The 27,182-nt window shown below is 41.1% G+C and overlaps 1 protein-coding gene across 1 annotated transcript; it reads right to left on the reverse strand.

The window, feature by feature from the left end:
* Positions 1 to 3,723: 3,723 nt before the first annotated feature.
* tnfsf14 (TNF superfamily member 14) lies at positions 3,724 to 27,151 on the reverse strand. Its single transcript, XM_008103701.3, has 4 exons — positions 26,839 to 27,151; positions 21,171 to 21,210; positions 8,297 to 8,341; positions 3,724 to 6,155 (listed from the first exon to the last, which is right to left on the reverse strand). Exons 1-4 carry the CDS (start codon positions 27,049 to 27,051, stop codon positions 5,743 to 5,745), a joined length of 711 nt encoding a protein of 236 aa, XP_008101908.1. The 5' UTR covers positions 27,052 to 27,151; the 3' UTR covers positions 3,724 to 5,742.
* Positions 27,152 to 27,182: the final 31 nt, after the last annotated feature.

The following is a 27,182-nucleotide window of genomic DNA, read 5'->3' on the forward strand; positions in this document are numbered from 1 at the left end:
AGTGAAAGGGAAATCGTGCGGGGCGGCTCATGGCACCCTGCACGCCCTTCCTCCTCTCCTCATCACATGGAGGGGATGGGAGAGAGTGCTTTGGCATTGCTGCTCTTTCTGCCATGACATAGCAAAAAGGCAAGGAAAGTGCTGGTAGCTCCATTGGAGCTACCCAAACTATGCTTTCCTCTCTGTAGTGAAGGAGAAAACACCTTTCGACACTTCTCCTCCACTTTGGGAGGAATGTCAGTTGGGCCTGGCGTGCATCATGTGATGGCGCACAGCAGACCCCATCGTTGCCACGCATAAAAGTGGCAAAACGGCGCAAAAGTACCCCATGTTAAGAATTCCTTAGTTTTCCTCTGTGAAATGTTACTTTATGAATTATCTACTAAAGCTGTGGTTCTCAACCTTCCTAATGCTGTGACCCCTTAATACAGCTCCTCATGTTGTGGTGATCCCCAACCATAACATTATTATCATCATTTTGGAGTTGTAGTTGCTAGGATTTATAGTTCACCTACAATCAAAGAGCATTCTGAACTCCACCAATGATGGAATTGAACCAAACTTGGCACACAGAAATCCCATTACCAAGAGGAAATACTGGAAGGGCTTGGTGGGCATTGACCTTGGGTTTTGAAGTTGTAGTTCACCTACATCCAGAGAGCACTGTGGACTCCAAACAATGATGGATCTGGACCAAACTTGGCACAAATACTCAATATGCCCAAATGTGAACACTGGTGGAGTTTGGGGAAAACAGACCTTGACATTTGGGAATTGTAGTTGCTGGGATTTATAGTTCATCTACAATCAAAGAGCTCCTTGAACCCCACCAATGATAGAATTGAGCCAAACTTCTCACACAGAACCCCTATGACCAACAGAAAATACTGGTCTTTGGCGATCACTCTGAACCCCCCTCGCAACCCCTCTAGGGGTCCCGACCCCCAAGGTTGAGAAACTCTGTTCTAAAGTAATCACTACAAATAGGCATGACTCATATGTGTTGATGACTTTTCTTGTTGTTAATTGTCTTCAAGTCCACTTCGATTTATGGTGTGACTCCATGAATGGAAGGCTCCCAAGTCACATTGTAATCAACATTTCTGCTCAGGTCTAGCAGACTCCGGGCTGTGGCTTCCCTGATCAAGTCTCTCCATTTCAAATGGGACCTTCCTCTTTTCCTACTGCTCTCCACTTTACTCAGGACATCATCACAAAGTCCAGTGGATTTGCCACGCATTGTGGTGAATCAATGGGCTCCCAGCGGGGTGTGTGTGGAGAAGCCATCACTCCACAGCCTCCATCGTGAAACTTGCCTTACCTCTCATCCCATGGTAGGAAAGCGTCGCCACCCAGCTTCCCCCCATTGCTGGTAAGGCAACATGGGAAGGCTCCCGTGTTTCTGCGGTAGCAGCAGCAAGGGAAATCCCTGTGAATTGTCTAATGGGCTCCATGCTGAAAGTGGAGAGTAAGGGGCATGCGACAGGCAAATCGTGCCTTAGTTACCTCTAGACTGGACTATTGCAATGCGCTCTACGTGGGGCTGACTTTGAAGACGGCTCGGAAATTGCAACTAGTACAACGCTCGGCAGCCAGGTTTCTAACTGGAGCAAATTACAGGGCACGTTCAACACCTCTGTTTAAGGAGCTCCACTGGCTGCCATTTACCTTCCGAGCACAATTCAAGGTGCAGGTTCTTACCTACAAAGCCCTAAACGGTTTGGGACCCGCCTACCTTAGAGACCGCATTTCCCCCTGCGAACCCGCACGATCTCTTCGTTCGTCGGGGGAGGCCCTTCTCTCGCTTCCACCACCCTCGCAGGCGCGGTTGGTGGGGACGAGAGAGAGGGCCTTCTCTGTCGTGGCCCCCCAGCTTTGGAACTTGCTCTCTAGGGAGATTAGGCTGGCCCCCACCCTCCTCTCCTTCCGGAAGAACCTGAAAACCTGGCTTTTCCAGAAAGCCTTTGATGAATGAATTCTATTGGTTCAAGTTGTCTGCCTACATAATAATAGACCCACTGATTCGCCTTCTTATTGTCATTATTGTCATTTTTAGTACTTTAATGACTATGTCAATTACGTAACTACCTCCCCCCGATTTGACACATTCGCCCTTTGGCCTAGACTTGTGTTTTATATCTGTTTTTAACGCTTTTTCCTGCAATATTGTTTTTATGATGGTTTTACTGATATTGTTGATTTATTGTTGTAAATTTATGTGTTTTGATTTGTTTTTATATTGTGATGTTGGGCAAGGCCCCATGTGAGCGGCCCCGAGTCCCTATGGGGAGATGGGGCGGGATACAAGAATAAAATTATTATTATTATTATTATTATTATTATTATTATTATTATTATTATTATTATTATTATTATCATCCCACATGTTGAGGGAGTAAGTATTATTGTCTTGTCTAGTAAGTCATCTCTTCTCATGATACAACCAAAATCTCAATTCAATCTTCTGGGCTTCTAGGAATTTGTTCTAGGACCCATTTATTTGTGGGAGGGTTTTCAGCCTGTAGTATCTGCAGAATGCTACATTTCAAATGAGTTGATTGATGTCTTATGCATGTGTAAGGCCCCTTCTACACTGCCATATAATCCAGATTATCAAAACAGATAATCCATATCATCTGCTTTGAACTGGATTGTATGAGACTACACTGCCATATAATTCAGTTCAAAGCAGATAATCTAGATTTTATATGGCACTGTAGAAGGGTCTTAAGTTAAACCATGAAAGCAATTCTATAAAATCCACATTGTATTCAAGATCACTGAATTTGAGTTGCATTTTATCATTGTGCCTATGACTTCTGATGTGCATATTAATGCACGGTCAGTTGCAAATCTATGTGTGCAATATTGTCATTTACTACAAAGTTGCACAATATAATCAGAGCATAATTCTGATAATTTCCTGCATTTTCAACTAGTTATCTGCCCCTTGAATGATACTTAGAAATGATTGGGGAACTCATGAAGCTCACAATGGTGGTGTTATGGACATCATAAAACTAGTCCTTTCCAAAGTCTTGGTCACTGCATTTGCATTAACTGAACTTTCATGGAGCTGTGGTGGCACAATGGGTTAAACCCTTGTGCTGTCTGGACTGCTGACCTGAAGGTTGCTGGCTTGAATCCGCAGCTTGGGGTGAGTTCCCGTCTGTCAGCCATAGCTTCTCATGTAGGGACATGAGAGAAGTTTCCCAGCAGAATGGTAACACATCTGGGAGTCCTTGGACAATGTCTCTGTAGACCAGTGTTTCTCAGCCTGTGGGTCCCCAGGTGTTTTAGCCAACAACTCCCAGAAAACCCAGCCAGTTTACCAGCTGTTTTCTGGGAGTTGAAGACCAAAACATCTGGAGACCCACAGGTTGGGAATCACTGCTGTAGACTACCAATTCTCTCACACCAGAAGTGACATGAAGTCGCTTCTGACATAATAATAAAAAAACCCTGAGATTTCAGAGCATTTTTTTTCATCCCTGTTGGTAGATCATATTGCCATAGTATTAGGTGGCTGATGGTGTGATGTGTCATTACATTGGACCAAGCTCCACTGAAGACAGTGGGACTTACCTTAAATATATAATCCAAACCAGTGCCATTAAAATGCTTATTAAATTGTCCCACACCTCTGCTGGTTTTGCTCACAAGTTTCAGAAGGCTCAATGTAATATCCCATCCAGGTTGGGTGTTGAAGTAGCATACATACAATTTGGAGTACAGATACTTTATTCCATAACTTTATTATTACAGCACTGTGCTTTTGGCAATACATTAACAGCAAGGACGCAAGACAAGTTTCTTTTTTTAATGATCTTGTGTTATATCTCATTTGCAGTATGACCCCGGTACCTGTGATTTCACCTACCCTGACAAAATATGTCATCTTAGACCCTCCAAGTGATTCTACGGCATGCCTCTGTTGGAAGGTATCATAGGGTCACATTGGAAGACAAATTCATAGAAAAGATAAATCTCCAGGACTTTTCCGAGGCCTCCATGGCGATTCTATGGTAATGTCCAGTACAAGTCATTCATTTCAGTAGGGTTTGCTATGGTCCATGGTTTCCAGTTTCCACAGTAAGTTCAGGAATATATGCTTTCCAGATATGGAAGCTATACTATATATTTCCCTGGCTAGATTGTATTATATTTGTGAGGAAGCTCTACTCACTTTGTGATCACTGACTTGCTGGGATCCCTGAGGCAACTGATTCAGGAAGTACTGTTCTCACTCTCAGTCACCCTCACTTGACCTCAGTGACACAGAAAACTTCTTCAGTAATATTTGTATTGTAAGATAGGGATAGAAAAAGCAGCTACTTGTGCATGCCGGTGGGCTTCTGAAATGATGGCTAACTAAATATACTGTACACAGTTCTTTGTAGAATACTTGAAGTGTTAGAGATTATTCTTAAAATAAATAAAGCATAAGGACATATGGTAGACATGCCTGTATAGACACTGACAAGTTGGATTGTTTGGAGGCTTCATGTTTGACCATAACACATTGATTTATAGGGTTGACTGAAGAACTCAAGGAGAAGAATGCACAGCATTTGCTTCTCCCATACTTTTGATGGCAATGATAGACAAAGGTCTCCACCACAGTGGAGTCCACAACTCTATGGCCAAGTAGAGATTCAAACCCTGATCTCATAGACTTCAAAACTAACATTTACGGTAAATCACTTAGTTATTAACTGACATCAAGTTGACATTGACTTATGGCAATGACAGACAGGACAACCTGCCATCAAAAGTGATGCGTGGCTTTTGAAAAGCTTTGGCTTCCTTGATTGAGTCTACTTTTCTGTAGCCCTTCTTCTTTCCCTATTGTCTTCTACTTGACCAATGATTATTGTCTTTCCTAATCAGCCATGCCATGTTATGATATGTCCAAAGTATGATAGCCTCAGTTTGGCTACTTTGGCCTTTAGGATGCCCTCAGATTATATTTCCACTAGTACTCAATTTAGAGATAATGACAGAAGCCTCCTTTTCTGACATTATCTCTGATGCTCTACACTAAAGACAGCTCCTCAGAGACTCTGAGGTTGTTCCATACATTAAAAATTTGTATTTGCCTTGATATTGCAATTTTACATAAGGGACACTATGCTATTGTGGGAAGAGCACCTATGGATTTTAATATCCATGGGGAGTCCTGGAATTAAACCCCAGCAGAAATAGAGAGCCCACTGTACTTGTTTAGGGTAATGTGGAAAAGCTAAAACTAGCTACAGAACAACAAGAGTAGTCTCAGTCTACTCTACAACAAATTAGCTTACAATTGATTTGGTGGTGCTTGGTCCTCTTTGCACAGGGCCAATGGTGAATGAATCTCTATTTCTATTTTACAGCATGTGAAATCAAGAAAATATATTCACATATGGTCTCAGAAAGCTTTTGAAGCTACCTGCCCATGCCTCTAGAGCAGTTCCTTGCCATTTTTATAATCTTAAATATATACTTTACTTTGGTTAGTACACCCCTATCCAACAATAAATGCAAATGTATCTCTGCTCTTGTAAACAGGTTTCTCCCCCGTCTGCAAAGAAGTCCCGCACTCTCGTTCTGGAGGCAGAAACCCCCTCTCCTTTACTGTATTTGGGAAAGGATCAATCTAACAGTACAGGATTGAGGCTATGGGCCATCATAGCAGTATAAGGAAGATGCAGTTCTTGTTGCTCCACAGAATTCACAGTCCACCCTCAGTTCTGATCTCCTTCAGATCATGAAAGTGCCAAAATATGACCTTGTGTCATCCCCAACCCGTACCATCTGTTTATGAGACACCTTGACAAATACTTCCTCGTTCTCCTCGAGATGAACCATTCCAGCAAGGAAGCTGTTGTGTCTCCAGCCTGGGGTGTTCTGCAAGTTGCAAGTCAGTATTTTGTTGGTCAGCAGCACTATCTCCCTCGGATACCGAGAAGTCCTCTTACAAATCTCGTGAATGACCATTTGGGAAGCACTTGGGCATCTTGAATCCCCCAGGAGGAGCTTTGAGTAGATGTAGTAGTGTCCAGATTGGTTAAAGATAAGGACACCATCCTTGTAGCCCATGTCCTGGAGAAAGGCAAGTCCTTTCTTGTCCTCCCACAGCAGGGCTCCATTTTCAGCTGTATTGATTAAGGCACCTGAAAAATATGATAACCTGTGTCTTCACAAATTTTACTTGTAGGAATTGAAAGGTGAACAAATAATTATGTCCCTCCCCAATGAATTGGAAATGGGATTGTATTTAAAAGATTTGGCCAAAATCTCTACTTTTTATCATTGACTTTCTTCTCCTTATTTCATATCCTATTGTCCTCTCTTTCTCTCTCTCTTTTAAAAAAAGCTAATAAAATTTATAATATTTTTCTATTTTTTTCTTCTATAAAATATTCTTTTACTTGTTTATTTTTCTCTTTTGCTTTACCCCCCCCTTTTCCTCTCCCCTAGTTATTTTCCTTCTCTCTCCTTTCTGTCCCTTCGAATCTATTTTTGTTTAAAATTGTAAAGAAAATTTAATAAAGTACAGTTGTTTTGGTGTATTGTCGAACAGTTGTTTTGGACTTCAGCTCCCAGAAATCCCAGTCAGCTTACTAGCTGTTAGAAATTGTGGAAGCTGAAGTCCAAAACAACTGGAGAAGCAGAGTTTGAGGTACTCTGCTGTAGGCTGAGTCCCCTTTAGATGGCTATTACTTTCAGCAGTCTCAAAGGGAGACATAAAAGTGCCACAAAATGCAACTTTAGGTCAACAATTTCACAGGTTCTAGCAAATAAAATAATTACACACTGAAGGTAAGGGGGATAAAGTGATTGGGTGCAAAGTGATTGAAATGCCTTCTGGGTTGTTGTGTGCTTTCCAGGCTGTATGGCCATGTTTCAGAAGTACTCTCTCCTGACGTTTCGCCCACATCTATGGCAGGCATCCTCAGAGGTTGTGAGGTATATCTGAGGATGCCTGCCATAGATGTGGGTGAAACGTCAGGAGAGAATACTTCTGGAACATGGCCATACAGCCTGGAAAACATACAATAACCCTGTGATTCTGGCCATGAAAGCCTTCAATAACACATTGAAATGCCTTCTATTTTGCATTTTTGGTAAGGAGGACTGTTCCAGAGAACTTGTTATCTGTACACTGAACCGTGACCAGCAGAAAATACTGGAAAGGTTTGGTGGGCATTGACCTTGAGTTTGGAGTTGTAGTTCACCTACATCCAGAGAGCACTGTGTGGACTCAAACAATGATGGACCTGGACCAAACTTAGCACGAATACTCAATATGCCCAAATGTGAACACTGGTGGAGTTTGGGGAAAATAGACCTTGACATTTGGGAGTTGTAGTTGCTGGGATTTATAGGTCACCTACAATCAAAGAGCCCCTTGAACCCACCAATGACAGAATTGGGCCAAATTTCCCACACAGAACCCCCATTACCAATACGGGAGGGATTTGGGAGGAATTGACAGTGATTTGGGGGAGATGTAGTTCACCTACCTCTGGAGAGCACTGTGAATTAATATGTTTTCTGATGGTCCTTGGTGACCCCTCTGACACTCCCTCGTGATCCCACAGGGGTCCCGACCCCCAGGTTGAGAAACGCTGCTCTAGACCCAAGCAATGACTGCTCCCCCTTTAAGCCATCTTCATTTTCAGTGGCAAAGCTTCTGAAGTTAAGCTCAACTCAAATCCATACTGACTGCCAGTTTATTTTCCTATAGTAGCAATGCCTGGGCATTGCATTTTGGGAAAAATAAGGTAGCTATCTTTTTGTCGAAGGAAGATACTTACTTGTTGCTAGGTAAGTAACTAGAGACCCAAGACATTGCAAGGTGGAGGTGAGGGGCAAATTGATGCTGGTGGCTCATTGGTGATGCCATGCTCAGGGTCCCTCCACCCTGGCACTGGCTCCAATTATGACCATAGCTGTTTATTTCAGCCCTTTACATTCATATTTTTTAGTTCTTGCATGTGTCAAAAACCCAAGTAAGACTACAGAAAAATCCGAGTTGAGAATATGAAGTTGTTTCTCTAAACCAGGCACGGGAAAACTTCATCCCTCTAGGTGTTTTGGACTTCAATTCCTAGAAATCCAGCCAGCTTACCGTCTGTTAAGAATTGTGGAAGTTGAAGTCCAAAATACTGAAGGGCCCATACCTGCTCTAAACCATAGGACCCTGTGCTCATTTCTTCCCACGCATTTATACTCCAGTCCTACTGCACCTAGCCTATGAGAGAGGCTTGAGAAAAGGGAGAAAATTTGGCTCAGTTAGAAGTTTTCTTACCTAATGTCAGATGAGCAGCTGGCTTTTCTTTGGGAGGTCTCTCACCTGTAACAGCAAATAAGAAGATGTTTAAAAAAGATAGCAAACCGCTGTTGTATCCTAGCTTTTGTGTTCTTCCACAACAGAAATTGTTACTCTCTTGACCACAACACATTCAACAGCCATACAAATCACATGAGAAACAATAATAACCAGTTAAAACAATATCAATAAAAATAAGGGCAAATGAAGAGGGAGCATCTCTCTTTATAGAATCCATTTTGTATCACGTAATTCAGTGAATACTTGGCTCTTATTTTTGCACATTCCTTTTGACTGAAAAATAGCCTTAAGATATTTAGAAAATGGTGAATGTTTAAGTATGGTTGTGCTGCAGATTAGTTTAGATCAATGGTTCTCAAACTGTGTTTCCGAGAGCCCATGAGGCATTGTGAGATCTGCTCAGGGGCTCCGTGTGTGCTCCACCTCCTCTGGGATTTCTATTATTATTATTATTATTATTATTATTATTATTATTATTATTATTATTATTATTATTATTATTATTATTATTTATGACACAGCAAACAAGATAGATATGCTGGATTTCGTATCACAAAATCACAAGTCGAACACTTCCCAAGTGTCTAGGACTGTGTGATGTATTTTCGGATGATGCGTGCAGATCCCAGTAGGGTGGCCTTTTGCAATTGGCAGATCGTAATTTTGTCAATGTCTATTGTTTCCAAATGCCGGCTGAGATCTTTTGGCACAGCACCCAATGTGCCGATCACCACCGGGACCACCTGCACTGGTTTCTGCCAGAGTCTTTGAAGTTAAATCATGAAGTCCTGATAGCGGCTGAGTTTTTCCTGTTGTTTTTCGTCGATGTGACTGTCACCTGGGATGGTGACATCAATAATCCAAACATTTTCTTTTCCACAACTGTGATGTCTGGTTTGTTGTGTTCCAGAACTTTGTCAGTCTGGATTTGGAAGTCCCACAGTATCTTTGCGTGCTCATTTTCCAATACTTTTGCAGGTTTGTGATCCCACCAATTCTTTATTGCTAGGAAGTGGTACTTGAGGCATAAGTTCCAATGAATCATTTGGGCCACATAGTTGTCCCTCTGTTTGTAGTCTGTCTGTGCGATTTTCTTACAGCAGCTGAGGATATGATCAATGGTTTCATCGGTTTCCTTGCACAGTCTGCATTTTGGGTCATCAGCTGATTTTTCGATCTTGGCCTTAATTGCATTTGTTCTGATGGCTTGCTTCTGGGCTGCAAGGATCAGGCCTTCTGTCTCCTTGTTTAGGGTCCCATTTGTGAGCTAGAGCCAGGTCTTCTCCTTATCAACTTTTCCTTCAATTTTGTCAAGGAACTTTCCATGCAATGTTTTGTTGTGCCAGCTGTCAGCTTTAGTTTGTAGTGCGGTTTTCTTGTACTGATTCTTTGTCTGCTGTGCTTTGAGGAGTTTCTGATTTTTGACTTCAACCAAAGCAGGTTCTTTACTTGGCTTTACATATTCTGCCAGGGCATGTTCTTCTTCTTTGACTGCTTGTTTTACTTGTAAGAGTCCTCTGCCCCCTGATCTTCTAGGCAGATATATCCGGTCAACATCACTGCGGGGATGCAGTGCATGATGAATGGTCATGAGTTTTCTTGTTTTTCTGTTCAAATTGTCCAGTTCCATCTGTGTCCAATTTATGATGCCAGCAGTATATCTTATGACAGGTATGGCCCAGGTGTTTATGGCCTTGATGGTGTTGCCTCCATCGAGCTTGCTTTTGAGAATTTTTCTGACCCTTTTATTATTATTATTATTATTATTATTATTATTATTATTATTACAAAGACTGAATGGCCATCTGTTGGGGTGCTTTGATTGTGTTTTTCCTGCATGGCAGAAGGGGGTTGGACCAGATGGCGCCGAGGGTTTTCCACTGAAATACTGTTCAGTTTATGTTTATGTTGGTTAAAAATGTTCTTCATTTTAAATATTGTATTTTTTGTACTGTGTGAATTAGTTCACATGAACGCTCTCCATCCATCTGCCACTGGCCATGCCTGATATATAGACATTATATATAATATAATATATACACATCTCTTGGGGCTCCATTAGAAACTTTTGCTTCAAAAGCGCTCTATGGCTGAAAATCTTTGAGAATCCCTAGTTTAGACAGTATGAATAAAATACATAGAATGAAAATGAGAACATTGAAAATTTATCCCCACAAGTCAGATGCAGCAGGTAACAGTTAATTGGAACTAAAATGGCATTTCTAGAAACATCTCCAAACAAAGAACATGTCCAGACTTAACTACACAACAAATGCTACTAGTTAATTCAAGTCTGGGCTGAATCTCTCTTTTCTCTTTTTGCCTCCCATTATGATTCATCTTCCTCACTTTGCTTTGGTAAGTTTTTCTGAAGAATTCCAGCTCATGATAGTACTGCTGGTTTATGATTTATCACTTGATTTGATTCTAATGCCTAATGTATCTTCCATACTCCCTATTTATTTGAGTTTGATTCCATTTTAAGTGTCATGGCTCCATCCTATGGAATCATGAAATCTGTAATTTGGCAAGGCCCTTGGAATTCTTTGCTTTAGTTTGTTGCTTATTTATTTATTACACTTATTACATTTCTCACAAAATAGGACCCAAAGCAGCTTGCAGTGTGAGTTTAACTCAGAATAGCTAAAACAACATATGGTAAGATAAAGGTAAAAGTTTTCCCCGACATTAAGTTAGCTGTGTCCGACTCTGGGGGTTCTAAGCCAACGAGCCAGCGTTGTCCATAGACACCTCCAAGGTCATGTGGCTGGCATGACTGCATGCAGCGCATTTACCTTCCTGCCGAAGCGGTACTCATTGATCTATTCACATTTGCATGTTTTTGAACTGCTAGGTTGGCAGAAGCTGGGGCTAACAGTGGGAGCTCACTCCGCTCCCCAGATTCAAACTACCGACCTTTGGTGAGCAACTTCAGCAGCTCAGCAGTTTAACCCATTGCACTATCGGGGGCTTAGACCGTTGGAGGGAGGGACTATAGTTTTTTTTTTAAAAAAAACCCTATAAACAAATTCCTATGCACATTGCACTTACGGTATCTTATTTTGAAGTAGAAAAACAAAATGGGAACAAATACAGCCTCAATGATAATCATAATCAAAATCAAAATCAAATTAATAAAGAGGTTTGGAAGAGACCCCTTGGGCCATTTATTCCAACCCCCTTCTGCCTTTGTGCACCAAAAGCACAAGCAAAGCACCCCTGACAGATGGCCACCCAGTCTTAATAATAATAATAATAATAATAATAATAATAATAATAATAATAATAAATCCAACATATCTATCTTGTTTGCTGTGTCATAATAATAATAATAATAATAATAATAATAATAATAATAATAATAATAATAATATACTAATAATAATAATTAGGGTTGGAAGAGACCCCTTGAGCCATTTAGTCCAGCCCCCTTATGCCTTTGTACACCAAAGGCACAAGCAAAGCACCCCTGACAGATGGTCACCCAGCCTCAATGTTAATAATAAATAAATAAATAAATAAATAAAGAGGGTTGGAAGAGACCCCTTGGGCCATTTAGTCCAACCCCCTTATCCCTTTGTGCACCAAAAGCACTAGCAAAGCACCCCTTAAAAATTAATTATTAATTAAATAATAATTAAAATACCGTTATAAACATAAGCAAAGCTTTGGAAGGTGTGCACCCAGCAAGGGAGGAGGCGGGAAAGGTGCGTGCGGGTGAGAGAGAAGGCAGGAAAGGCAAAAGGGTTTGATGGGCCACATGTGGTCCATGGCCCGTAGTTTGGGGACCCCTGGTACAAAGCATTAAACAATCAACCTTTCTGCTGCTTTCCACACTGTGTGCAATGCCACAATAGTGTGTTCCTTGCAGTGTGCGTGTTGCATAAATGTAATGCAAATCCTATGAATCTATGTGAAATAAGCAATACAGTACCTTGTATGCATTTTTATGCATCAAAGATGCCAGTTAGTATTAGTAACATTATTCATATTAGTATTAGTAACATTTTGTTACTCACTAACAAAAAAAAATCTTTGAAATGTATGTTATCTTACAAATCATATATTTTAACAAAAATAAATGAAAGGTTTTCATGAGATATAAATTTCGGTATCTTATAAGGGTTTGGTTTAATCTCTGGTCTGTTAGTAAACCTGCTTTACTGTGTCAGTAATTGATGCTTGTTTAAAAAGTTCCTCCCCAACAAACTTTGAATCCCAGGGTTCCATAGGATGGAACAATATCTGTTAAAGTGCCAGTAGAGCACTATCATTATGTAGTGTGTATGAACCACTGATCTAAGCAGTTTGGGTGGAAATTCCAAGACACTTGCACTTCTCGACAACTAACATAGGTAAAATGCTGAAGCAAAGAAGAACTGAACAAAAACGTCCCAGCTTTGCCTTCTTCATTTTCAACTCTTTGAGATTTGCTCAAGAGAGTTTCCCAATGCCTTGTGTTGCCTCTCATTCAAATCTATTCTCCTGTCTTTTAATAATATAATATATTTTATTTATATTCCGCTCTATCTCCCCAGAGCAGATTACAGGTACATATATGGCAAACATTCAATGCCGTTATACAATTGACAAAGACAGACAGTACATAAACAGAGGCAAGGCTTCCCTCTTTTTACATCTCCGGCACCTGGAGATGTACAGAAACTCTGCAGAGAGGCCACCTCACTTAGCATTGTGTCAAAGAAAAACCTGAGAGAATGGATCATTTTACAGGCCCATGCTGTAGCTGGGGTTAATTGTCTATTGTGGCTTCAAGTATTAGCTATTGTGGCTTTGTGTTGTAATAGGCATTTCCTGGCGTCTGTGTTTCTATTTGACTTCTGCTTGTATGTGCATCTTGATGTATAGACCTATAGCACACATATACACAACCTACAGAAACTGACAAAGCCACATCTAGTGCCGGATTTAGGACAAATGAGGCCATGTGCTAGTTAAGTTCTGGGGGCCCTTTCTTGGACCATAAAGAAGGTAGTCCTGGTAGCCCTACACTGCCTGCTTTGTGGCACACTCCCATTGACTATTAGCTCTATCATTATTTCTGGAATCACTTTGAAACAGAATGGCTTCAAATTTAGAATTGCACCACATAAGCAAAGTCCACCTTAAAAAATATAAATTAAAAAAATTGGCAGGAAGATACCCCTGACCAATGGCGACTTGTGCTTAAGAACACCTTAGCACATCATCCCCTCAATAGGCCACTGAAATTAGTTCCATGATTAGTTCCATGAACAGACTATATAATGTTCCTTTACACTGCGGAAGGATTGATGTTGCATGTAACCAAAGGAAATGGAGACTGAGAGGGTGAGTGGAAAGAGTTGGGTGTAGGCGTCATTAGTATGGTCACTGACATAGGTAGATGGTAGATAGATAGATAGTAGGCTTGCTCAAATAATTCGTTTTCCCCGTTAACCGTTATTAATTCGTTATTTTCGTTTGTTTTGAAGCAATTTTGAAGCATTGGTTGTCCACACGTCTGGATATTGCGGTTTCGAATCGCGAGAGGCCGTTTTTCGTTATGTCGTCGTTTTTTTCGTTAGGAAAAAAAAGCTTTTGCAAATCACCCAAACTCCCACCATTCAGGCCCTTTCCTTTTGCCCCTCAGCAAAAGGGGCGTCACGGGCTCAGCCAATGGGAGGGGGTGAGGGGGAAGGAGGCCGAGGAGGAGGAGGAAGACGGAGGGGGGAAATGGCCGCCGCCGCCGCCTCGCCTCAGCTCAGACCTGGTGTCTCTCTGTGAGGCGGGAAGGCGGCGGATGGAGCCGGGAATGGAGAGACCGAGAGAGACAGAGAGGGGCCCGGCGGTGAGGTTTTGACGTCTGTGCGAAGCTAGGCAAGTGGGGTTTATATATCTGTGGAAGGTCCAGGGTGGGAGAAAGAACTCTTGTCTGTGGGAGGCAAGTGTGAATGTTGCAATTGGTCACCTTGATTAGCATTGAATAGCCTTGCAGCTTCAAAGCCTGGCTGCTTCCTACCTGGGGGAATCCTTTTTTGGGAGGTATTAGCTGGCCCTAATTGTTTCCTGTCTGGAATTCCCATTTTCTGGGTGTTGTTCTTTTACTGTCCTGATTTTAGCTTTTCTGTAGCTAAAAATGCATATAAAATTGATTCTATAGGGAGGATAAATGATTGGATTTCAACTCCTACAGCTTAGCTTTCTCTGCCAATAATGGTACCATATCAAACTAAACCTCCCAAGATTCTGTAGCAGTGAACCATCTTGGATATTGTAAGGGATTTTTTATTATTATTATTATTATTATTATTATTATTATTATTATTATTATTATTAGACCTTGCTCCCAGGAAGGTGCCTTCGCTGTGGCTCCCAACTTATCTATCTATCTACCTTTCCACATATTCTCCACATTGTGTGTATGTGTATGTATATTATATATACATGAGCCCCGATGGCGAAGTGTGTTAAAGCACTGAGCTGCTGAACTTGCAGACCGAAAGGTCCCAGGTTCAAATCCCGGGAGCAGAGTGAGTGCCCGCTGTTAGCTCCAGCTTCTGCCAACCTAGCAGCTTGAAAACATGCCAATGTGAGTAGATCAATAGGTACCGCTCTGGCGGGAAGGTAATGGCACTCCATGTAGTCATGCCGGCCACATGACCTTGGAGGTGTCTATGGACAACACTGGCTCTTGGGCTTAGAAATGGAGATGAGCACCAACCCCCAGAGTCAGACATGACTGAACTTAACGTCAAGGGATACCTTTACCTTTACCTATATACACACACACACACAGACACACACACACACATTATGCAGGGACTATAGACACAGTATATATCACACACACACCAATTTAACAAAGTTTCAGCCACAAAAACAAAGTTTCTGAAGTAGAACAATGACTTTCACAGTAAAGACAACCCAATTTAACAGGAAATAAAACTTTCAAACCAGGAACAGATTTCTGCAATTATTAAAAAATGGTTTATTATAAAAGCTATGAAAATTCGCCAAAAATCAGAGGATAAGGGAAACGTTCCAAATTTTGGTGAGCTATCAGTGTTAAATGTGTTCTACCACTGTACCAAGTTGGAAGAAGATCACTCAAAAAATGAGGGTGGGAGAGTCCTGTAAAGTCCTCTCCCTCTGTGCTGTTTTTGGGAATTGCGCATGCGCGTCCGCCATTAACGAATTAATTTAGAAAATAACGAATTTTCGTTAATTTCGAATTTTTTGGGGGGCCAAATTCGGAAATACCATCAGAAACGAAAAGCTGCCCCCCTCTAGTTTTGAAACGAGTTTAGAATCAAATTTTTCATGGATCGATCAAGCCTAATAGATAGATAATACACCACACATTGCAAGTATGGTTAATTAAAATATTTGCTAATTCCTTGTGTCTAAGGACTTTATTGCATGAGGTGGTGAACTGGCATTACAGCTGGACTGTCAGTTTTCTTTCTCCCTGCAACTAACTTGTCCCCTACAATTGACTGGAAAGACTCATCAATAGCTCTCAATTTTGCAATGTTCCTTTCACCAATCTTGTGTGATGGGTCTGTTCCACTTCTGTGCCAGTACGCCAATGAAAAAGTGATGTCATGGGGTGGGATTCTATTCTTATCCCACTTTGATTGCTCTCTTCACTGTTCTTGAACTATCAGTTTTAGGTTAACTTTAAATATTGCTATTATAGTTGCCTTTTTGTTATTCATTGTTGAAACTGCAAAATTGCTCAAAAATTACAGAACATTTTTTTGTGTGTCAGGAGCGACTTGAGAAACTGCAAGTTGCTTCTGGAGTGAGAGAATTGGCCGTCTGCAAGGACGTTGCCCAGGGGACGCCCGGATGTTTTGATGTTTTTACCATCCTTGTGGGAGGCTTCTCTCATGTCCCCGCATGGAGCTGGAGCTGATAGAGGGAGCTCATCCACACTCTCCCTGGGTTGGATTTGAACCTGGCAGCCTTCAGGTCAGCAACCCAATCTTCAAGTCACAAGGCTTTAACCCACTACGGCATTGGGGGCTCCACATTGGAAATTTGGGAAGATGGGATTGCAAAAGTATGCAGAAGTACAATTGCGGGACCACGGACTGTCAAACTGACACAATTGCTCATATGAATGACCTCATCAGACAGGCAAAATTGCATGTCCTATGTTGTTTTCACCCCTCTTCAGGCATGGAGCCCACCGGCTCCCATCCCACAATGTTGATTTACTTCCAGCGGGGCTATGTGACTGAAGAGGAGTGAATTCGGCATTGGCACCAGTGGGGGCAACTTGGGAGGATTCCGGTGTTGCATAAGGAACAAATGAGAGAAGCAAGTTGGCATATGCTTCCCACATGGGATGGGATGAGGGGCAAGGCAAACAATGCGGGGCGTGGGGTGATGGGTTCCCCCCTCCCTCAGCCCTGTTGGATTCACCACGATCCATGGCGAAACCAGTAGTTAATGCAATAAGGTCTGAAGAGAGGTGTAATATTGAAGGTACTCATCCCAGTATATACAAGGGCTATCCACAAAGTAGATTACATTTTGGAATTAAAAATGAACAAAATATAGGAGAAAACATTTACCATATGCAGTTGAATGCCACACCCAAATGCCATATCTCATATAGTCGCCATTCAAATCTAGGCACTTATCATAGCGATGAATTAGCTTTGCAAATCCTTCCCTACTAAATTCTGCCGCTTGCATCCTCAACCAGCCGGTCTCCCTTTCCCACAGCTGCGCAGCATCGCCAAAACGCTGCATTTACAGCCACGCCCCCATTGTTGGAAACAAGTGGTTGAAGTCATAAGCGGCAGGATTTAGTGGAGAAGGATTTGACATTCATCGCTATGGTAAATGCCTAGATTTGGTAAATGTTTTCATACTACCCATGATCTTTCATAGTGTAGTTGCAGTAGAATACCTGCTTCATGCAATAAAGTCCTTATAATCTGGCAGACATTTAACAAAGAAAAGGGTTTACAGAATATGTTGACATTTTAATTTTAAAATATCACGTCTGTACTCTTTCCTTCTACAACTGCTAAACAGGCAATAACACACATACCAGTACTTGAAGAGGCATTAAACTAGGCCATGTTTCTGCTGATGGTTCTTTCTTACAGTGAAGGCACCGAAGTTCCCATGGCTGAGAGATGAGGCAATTTTAGCAATCTGGAAGCTGTCTAGTTTGCAGCAGCTGGGTTGGCATTGCATATTAGAGAGGTTTCCCTTTGTTTCCTTTCCACTCTTAGGAAAGATTTGTGCAGATGTCGGCACAAACCCTTTTGTTGCATAAGAAAGCAGGATTCCCGGTAATGCTACCACCGTAATTCCATGTCTGGACATCACATGTTCTGGTGCATGAACGTCACTTCAGTGCTCATGACTGAGCAGCAGCATCTCTCATGATTCAGCAGAGCTTGGCAATTTGCTTTTAAAGAAGACTGACCAGCCTGCCATGCTGAAACTGTCTATAACAGAGCTCCTTCTTAACACTACATTTTTTAAAACCTTTATTAAGTTTTATTCATTAAAAATCATACGTTAAAATCCATAAAGAAAATATAAATGAAAAAGAAAGATAATAATAAAAGAAAAAGAAATGATGAACAACAAAAAGAAAGAAAAAAAGAAAAAACCCGAAAAAATAAAATAGCGTCTTTTTGGCTCCAGGGTATCTTCATTGAGGTTTCATCCTTTTCCTTCTTACTATCTTCCTCTTAAACTCTTCTCCCTCTCTTCTTTCATATTCTGTTCGGGTAGATGTTTTGTTTCTCTTCATACCAATAGCTTCTTTTTTATTTTGTTTTAAATATTCAGTAATTTGGTTCCAGTCTGTCTCTTTCATCAGGTTCCCCTTGCTTTTTGAGATCAGGAAAATGAGTCTGTCCATATTTCTTATTTCCAAAATTTTTGTCAGCCAGTCGTTGTCTTCTGGTATTTTTTTCTTTTTTCATACTCTTGCATAGCAGATTCTTGCTGCTGTGGTTAGCAGGAATAGGAGCTTGTCTTTTTCTCTATTTTTTGTTCGTGTATTCCTAATAGGAACATTTCTGGTCTCATTGGTATTTTTATTTCTAATATCTTCTGAGCCAAGACATATTGAAAAAAAAATCCAGGAAAAGTCTTGGCTTCCCTATCACGACCACCACATGTGGAAATAAGTTCCTTCTTTTTCACCACACTTCCAACCTTTTGTGTTGATATTTCTATAGCATCTTCCCAATTTATGTGGTGTTATGTACCATCTGTGTGCCATTTTTATCCAATTTTCCTTTAAATCATTTGCGTATGTATATTTTAACTATTTTGTCCATATTTCCTCCCATTCCTCTTTCCTAATAGTTCTTCCAATATTTTCTTTCCATCTATTCACGTATTCCTTCTCTCCTTTCATTTCTGTGGCCCAATCCAGTAATTTCTTGTAAATTTTGGTTATTGTCTTCCTTTCATATTGCATTATCTTGTTCTCTTTATCTTTTACAAAGTGTTATTTTATTTGCCAGTATTCGAATCATGACATTTTATTTAATTAATTACATTTCTTGTTGCTTAACATTGCTTTCTTATAGGTGACTTCCATAAGATGTTACAGTCATCGCTCCACTTTTGTGAGGTTTATAGGTGCACCCTCCCCTCATTAAAGTAGAAAAACTGTACATGGGGCATAAAAGATACAGCCCCACACTATCTGCCATGGTTCCAAGGGAATGGGGCACCACCACTGCAATCCTGCAACAACTACCCTTTGGGTCACAAGGGGAAGGAAAGGAGGAGTTGGACCTGTTCATTGCTTCATATGCCCATGAAACCTCCCATAAGGATGGTAAAAACATCAAAACATCTGGGCATCCCCTGGGCAACATCCTTGCAGATAGCCATAGCCAATTCTCTCACACCAGAAGCAACTTGCAGTTTCTCAAGTCACTTCTGACATAAATAAAAGGCCAGGTTCATCAAATGCAGAGGATTACCTCCAACATCTCACTGGGTGATTCACACTTCAGAATTACAGTACTATTATTCTACTGCGACTGCCATGGTTCTTTCCAGTGGAATCTTGGGCTTTTCAGTTTCAGGAAGGGCATTTAAGATTCTCAGCCAGGGAATTTCTCTGATGTCTCTGCGCAAACTACCAGGGCCGGTCCAACAATGAGGGGAATTAAGCGGTCGCTTTGGGCGCAAAACATACGGGGTGCAGTCGAGACTGCTTTTTCTGTTGATTTCTTGTAAAACATGATGTTTTGGTGCTTAATTTGTAAAATCTTAATGTAATTTGATGTTTAATAGGCTTTTTCTTAATCCCTCCTTATAATCCAACATTTTTGCTTATCCAACACTTTTATTTTTCAGTGATTGGTTTGGGGGGGGGGGGCGCCAAAATTCTGTTCGCCTACACTTGAAAAATTCCTAGGGCCGGCTCTGCAAACTACCAATTATATACAGGTTTTAGCCACAGTAGCTGAAGGGCAATCTTAGTTTTAGAAACATGTTGTATAAATAGGCGTCTTGACATATGGTCACTGCTTTGCCGGCTGAGTTTTCCTTGATACCCACCTAAAAGAAATCCTGCAGGCTATAGCAATGCAGTGTTGTATGTGTTGAGATGTCATGTTTGTGTGGGCTACATGTCCACTTGGTCTCTCTTTGGTCACCTGGTCAGAAGCAGTAGCAACTGGTAGGTTCTTTGTCAATGTATCTAATTTGAGATTTACTTTTAAGTTTTGAACAAACTATATTCAAGTAGTTAATCTCTGTCCTTCAAACACAACACCTGTGTTGGCTCCTTTAGAGCAGTGGTTCTCAACGTGGGGTCCCCAGATGTTTTTGGCCTTCAACTCCCAGAAATCCTACAAGCTGGTAAACCAGCTGGGATTTCTGGGAATTGTAGGCCAAAACACCTAGGGACCCACAGGTTGAGAACCATTGCTTTAGAGATAAAGTAAAATTTGAACATAACACCCATGTTATAGTTCAAACAAAAATCTGGAGCAGGGTCCTTCTACACTGTAGAATAGATGCAGTTTGTCACCACTTTAACTGCCATGGCTCAATGATATGGAATAATGGAAGATACAGTTCTTCAAGGTCTTTAGACTTTTCTAAAGAGGGTTGATCTGCCAAACTACAAGTTCCAGGATTTCACAGCATTGAGCCATGGCAGTTAAAGTAGTGTCAGACTGCAAACATTCAACAGTGTAGATCAGTGGTTCTTAACCTGTGGATCCCAGATGTTTTGGTCTTCAACTCTCAGAAATCCTATCAGCTGGTAAACTAGCTGGGATTTCTGGGAATTGTAGGCCAAAACACCTAGGGACCCACAGGTTGAGAACCACTGGTGTAGATGCACCCATAGATTCATTGCATAAGCACAAACACAGAGACATGTGATGGGACAGTGCTATCTAAGGGGAAATTAAACATAAATTCTCCAGCATTACAGAACAGGGCAGCAATAAAATGGGCTGAACTAGCAAAGCTGGAATTTCATAATTATTCTTGGAAAGAACTTTTCTCAATGAAATTTATTATTATTTGTTTGCCATGGGAAAGTGTTATTCTGAATGACGTAAGAATAGAAATACTGTGTGAGAACTCTCTTAGTCAGCACTCTGTATCCTTGGCTTCAACCCCAAATCCCCAAAAGCAACATTTACTTTGCCATCGTATATAATGGGGTGTGAGCTTCCACAGATTTTGATATCTATGAGGGAATCCTGGAACAAAATCCAAATGTCTACCAAGACCCCATTGGTAAACAATGAGTGGGAAACACCTCAGAAGTTATGAGGGTCTATAATGTATAAAACATTCATAATAGTTAATAGAAAGATCAATGCCAGCTTACCTTGAACAATTTTCTCATAGGTTGGTGCTTCAGCTCCTCCCTAAGTAAAGAAAACCCAGAAGTCAGTTTCCAGAAAGAACATCTCAAATCATATTCAAACAATTTTATTCCTGCCACAGACATGAGCTGAAATATTTATTTTATGAGACTTCTGTAGAATCACACTATTTCCATCAATGTAGACTAGAAGAAATGCTAAATCGATGTAGCCAACCACTCAGTTGAGAACCACAAGTTGAATTCCATTTCTGCAGCTAGTGTCTTCTTCTGCCTCATTAACAGAGAATATGATGCTGTTCAGATAGATGATAAATCAAGTAGCTTCAAGAAAAGGAACTATAAAAAAAAATATACATTATGGACCAATATGAGTATCAGTAAAAACCTTCCCTGAAAGCTATTGGGCAGAAAAATATATGAAAAATGGCTGTTATTTGTAGACTTAATTTGTTTCATGGACACGTAGTTTCTATGCAATTTGAAGCTTTCCAGAAACAGAACAGACATAATGGAAAGATGCAATTATCTTTGACTTTCATTCTTGTATACATTTTGTGTGTTAAAAATTCAGAATGATTTAGATGGCCTTCAGATTTAGGAGGGAAACCAAAGTTGATTTATTACTAGTAATGGGAAGGGCATATAGCATGATCAAAAATCAACCGATGGACATATCGACTAACAAACTGGATACCAAGAGCCCAAAAGCGGCCCTTGGGCAGACCTTGTACTTGATAGGACAAACCAATGGTTAAGCTATTTGGCCAGAAATGGAAAAGAAAAGCACAGGATTGTATATTTTGGCAAATTGTAAGTTTGAGTGAAGCCCAAAGGAGTGGATCGATGACAAATCAAATAGAATAGGATAATTAGAAACTCAATTATTTTGGATTTTCTTCTGTTCCTGAAATGATTTCCAGAAAATCAGCATTTCATAAAAATCAAACACAATTCTATCACAGCAGATCAATCATTTTCTATAGTGCATGATTCTCAACCTGGGGTCCCCAGATGTTTTTGGCCTTCAACTCTCAGAAATCCTAACAGCTGGTAAACTGGCTGAGATTTCGGGGACTTCTAGGCCAAAAACATCTGGGGACCCCAGGTAGAGAACCACTACTCTAGTGTCTAGTGGACACTAAATAATATGCAGAATACATGTGAGATTCTGTCTCCATTTAACATTAAGGATGGGGGTGGGAAGGGGATATATGTGTGTATATAGCCTCTACCAATTTCCATTCATTTCAGTATACAGTAGAGTCTCACTTATCCAACACTCGCTTATCCAACGTTCTGGATTATCCAATGCATTTTTGTAGTCAATGTTTTCAATACATCGTGATATTTTGGTGCTAAATTTGTAAATACAGTAATTACTACATAGCATTATTGCGTATTGAACTACTTTTTTGTCAATTTTTTTGTATAACATGATGTTTTGGTGCTTAATTTATAAAATCATAACCTAATTTGATGTTCAATAGGCTTTTCCTTAATCCCTCCTTATTATCCAACATATTCGTTTATCCAACATTCTGCCGGCCCGTTTATGTTGGATAAGTGAGACTCTACTGTATTTTAACAATCCTCCTATGAGACTGAGAGACCATCTGGACTGTTGAGTTATAGAAGTTTGATATCACTTTAAATACTGTATCCTATGGAATCCTGGAATTTGTAGTTTGTTGTGGCACCAGAGTTCTCTGGCAGAGGAGAGTAAATATCTCACAAGCCTAAAAATACTATGGCGTTGAGCCAAAACAGTCAATGTGGCTTGAAATGCATAATTTTCCAGTGTGGATACAGCCTGTGCTTTAGATATGTAGCCTGGTTATGAATGAAAGGGCTTATCACTACTGGATCAGCATACATGTATTTATACATACAATGACCAGCATCCTTGACAAACACAAATCTATTATATCAGTGTATGCATTTTTTAAGTATTGGAGAAACTGGTATTATCTTCCATCCTTCACAATGAAAAGCCTTTTTATGACTCACTGTTTCAATAGAGTAGCGTGCTCCTCTGTGGTTATTCAGTGCCTAGTAGAAAGTAGGGGATCTAAGAAGTATCTAGTTACCAAAAGCAGAACAATTTCATCATCAACCGAGACCTCTGGAAAACCCTAGCAGATCCGGGTAGATGAAGTCATCAGTTTGTGTCTCATTTAAAAATGGGATTAGAATCAACCTTAAAAACTGTAGCGTAGACACAGAGGATTTGGAAGCCCTGGCCCTTGAGCACTCTAACTGGAGGTCAGCTGTTACTAATAGTGCTGTGGAATTTGAAGAAGCACAAATGGAGGGCGAAAGGGAGAAACAATTCAAGCCAATGCTGACCAGGACTGCCTCCATCTGGAAACCAATGTCCTTACTGCAAAATAACATGCAGGTCAAGAATAGGTCTCTACAGTCTCCTATGGTCTCTACAGTCTCCCACCGCTAAGACCCTACAATTGGAAGACAATTATATTTGGACATAAGGGATTTTCAGTGATGATGATGATTATAGGAGTATAGTCAAATGGTCTTGAGATCCTGCCCTGCTACTATCCATGAGCCACTAAATGGCCTTCAAGGTGGAATATAACAACTAAAAAATAAGTCCAGAGAATTGAGAGGAGAAACGTGTGGAACCTTTATGCTATGATCCACAGTATAGGACCTCGGCCATTGAATGCTTTCTAGTAGAGATCTTTTTGGATTTTCCAATGTTCCTTCGAATAACAGTTTAGCTTGCAACCATCCCTTCCCAGCCTTAATTTATTTATTATTCCGGTTCTCCATCACTTTATTCCCAACTCTGGTCCTATTATCCTGTGTTTTGCTTCCCTCGCAAATCAGATTATGCCCACTTTTCCGTTTTGTGATGTTGTTGCTGTTACTTCCTTGGTTTTATTTGTTTTAATTATATTGTTTTTGCTATGTATTTTAATTGTGTACCTTGAATTCTCTGTTTATTCTGACCCCATGTAAGCTGCCCCAAGTCTCTTTGGGGAGATGGAGGTGGGTTATAAGAATAAAGTAGTAGTAGTAGTAGTTGTTATTATTATTATTATTATTATTATTATTATTATTATTATTATTATTATAGTTATTATTATTATTATTATTATTATTATTATCATCATCATCACCATCATTATTATTTGAAACACAACAAGATGAGTCCACAGCAGACACTCTGCTGGCTGTTGAATTGGATCACATGTCGGACACTTCCCAAGTGTCTAGGACTGTGTGATGTATTGGCAAATAATGCGAGCAGATCCCAGTAAGGTGGCCTTCTGCAGCTGGCAGATGGTAATTTTGTCAGCGCCGATTGTGTTTAAGTGCAGGCCAAGGCCTTTAGGCACTGCACCCAGTGTGCCGATCACCACTGGGACTACCTTGACTGGCTTGTGCCAGAGTCTTTGTAGTTCGATCTTTAAATCCTCATATCGTGTCAACTTTTCCAGTGGTTTCTCCTCAATCCTGCCGTCACCTGGGATTATTATTATTATTATTATTATTATTATTATTATTATTATTATATCATCTTTTCTGACCGTTCCCTATAGATATTTGCAGTCGCTCTGCCCCAAAAGAATTTATTGCCTCAAAACAATTGCAGTAAGATCTTTTAAAAGGACAACTATGAAACATATGTCTGCATCCAGCAGAGTGGGACACATCCAATCAGCAATTGTACAAAACAATGCAGTCTTCTTTCAGGGATTCAATTCATTAATCATCCCAAATGTGGGGTCATTTGTCCCTCCAGATGTTTCTGGACTGCAACAACCATAGGCCCTTGCCAGCATAATTCAGCAACATCTGAACTTCTGAACATCTGTACTTTCCATCTCAAAGTCATGATCCAAATTCATGAGCTCTGTGTCAGCCATAAACATCTCCCACACCTATCAACTTCCAGGCAAATACTTTTAATGAGACCCAGTGTGGTGTGGTGCCATGGCTGCTCACTGGGTGACTTTGGGCAAATCAAACTCTCTCAGCCTTAGAGAAAGATAAAAAGAACCCCTCTTTGAACAAATTTTGCCAAGAAAATTGTGCTATACAGTCACTATAAGTTAGAAATCACTTGAAGGCACAGAACAACTAACAACAAATATCAGGGATTCGCGCAAACAAACACATGTCCTCAACAACCCTGCCAGTCTTCCTGGGTAGGTCACCCATCAGGATGGCAGACAGCATGAGAGAATGCTTTGCTCATTCCACTTACTTACATCCCATCTTTCCTTTTTTCCAGCTACTTGCAGAAGAAATTGATAGAACAAAGGTGTATGTGTGCCCAGCCACTCCAGTGCCTTCCTTGAGTTCCTGAACACATGGTGAGTCAGACAGCCACCTTTTAAGAAATCCTGAAGGTTGTTTTTTTTGCAGGTGAGGCATTATTCACCTGGAAATTCTTGTGAGTGTATGTGTGTGAATAAGTAAAAGCTAAAGGTTTCCCCTGACATTAAGTCCATTCATGTCTGACTCTGGGGGTTGGTGCTTATCTCCATTTCTAAGCCGAAGAGCCCACATTGTCCGCAGACACCTCCAAGGTCATGTGGCCGGCATGACTGCATGGAGCGCTGTTACCTTCTCGCTGGAGCGGTACCTATTGATCTACTCACATTTGCATGTTTTCGAACTGCTAGGTTGGCAGAGGCTGGAGCTAACAGCGGGCGCTCACTCCGCTCCCGGGATTTGAACCTGGGACCTTTCGGTCTGCAAGTTCAGCAGCTCAGTGCTTTAACACACTTCACCACCAGGGCTCCTATGTGTGTGAATGCACACACACATATATGTCAGGCTAAAAGTAAGAGGAGTTTATTTTTAAAAGATGTTAGCTCTATATCACATTAAATGAAATAAAACCAATTCCATTTTTAAGATTAGCTCCATAGTCTGAAATAAATTGAAACCGAGCATTCACACACACACACACACACACACACACACATGTTCTGCCACAATACAAGAAGTTGGTTAAAGTACTTCTCAGATAAACAGTTTGCAGAATTGCTAGTTGGCCCAGGAGTCTGGGAACTGTTGTTCAAAAATATCCCTGAATATCTGGAAAAAATTGTCTATTAATGCCCATCTCAACATAAAGGTAAAGGTAAAGATTTCCCCTGACGTTAAGTCTAGTTGTGACCCACTCTGGGGGTTGGTGCTCATCTCCATTTCTAAGCCGAAGAGCCGCCGTTGTCCATAGACACCTCCAAGGTCATGTGGACTACATGGAGCGCCGTTACCATCCCGCCGGAGCGGTACCTATTGATCTACTCACATTTGCATGTTTTCGAACTGCTAGGTTGGCAGGAGCTGGGGCTAACAGTGGGCGCTCATTCCACTCCCCGGATTTGAACCTGGGACCTTTTGGTCTGCAAGTTCAGCAGCTCGGCGCTTTAACACACTGAGCCACCAGGGGCCCCTTGTCTCAACATACAGATTTCCAGAAAAGCTGGGAAGTTCTCATTCCTGCATCCTGTTGCATAGAATCATGGAATCATAGAGTTGGAAGAGACCACATTCACCATCTACTCCAACCCCATGACATGGTTCTAGTTATCCTCCCTTTCTATTTCATATCCATACAAAAGAAAACTTCTCAGCTCGTGCCCCATTCCTTCCACCAAGCCCTTGTCCTCATTGCCCTGTGCCTGACCTGTGTTGTAGCTTTGGTCAATTCTTTTCGGAAGGAGAGCAGGAAATAGCCTTGAACCATCAAGCCTATCAGCATCAGCAGCATGAAGACCCACAGGAGCAGCTGGGCATGCTGCCATTTCTTTCGGCCTTTTGGTACAGGTGGCACGAAGGGGACATTCCTCTGAGGGGCATCCACGACAAAAACAGATGGGTATCCAACTCCGGTTTCCATATCCTTGCGGCGTCTGAGTCAAGTGCCTTGAATGGCATGTGCTGGGAAGCAAATAGGCTGGCTCTGTGTCTGAGATCTGAGTTATGTAGGCGAGAGAGTGCAACGCCCACATCCCTTGGGAGGAAACCACA

This window comes from Anolis carolinensis, chromosome 2, assembly GCF_035594765.1.
Source record: "Anolis carolinensis isolate JA03-04 chromosome 2, rAnoCar3.1.pri, whole genome shotgun sequence".
NCBI lineage: Eukaryota > Metazoa > Chordata > Lepidosauria > Squamata > Dactyloidae > Anolis > Anolis carolinensis.

Bases quoted from the DNA above. Each gene is read 5' to 3' on its own strand.
- tnfsf14 (XM_008103701.3), bottom strand. From the start codon at position 27,051: ATGGAAACCGGAGTTGGATACCCATCTGTTTTTGTCGTGGATGCCCCT. The intron at 8,342-21,170 runs GTAAGCTGGCAT...TTGCTGTTACAG, and splicing joins CTATGAGAAAATTGTTCAAG to GTGAGAGACCTCCCAAAGAA. The intron at 6,156-8,296 runs GTAAGAAAACTT...CATATTTTTCAG, and splicing joins AGCTGCTCATCTGACATTAG to GTGCCTTAATCAATACAGCT.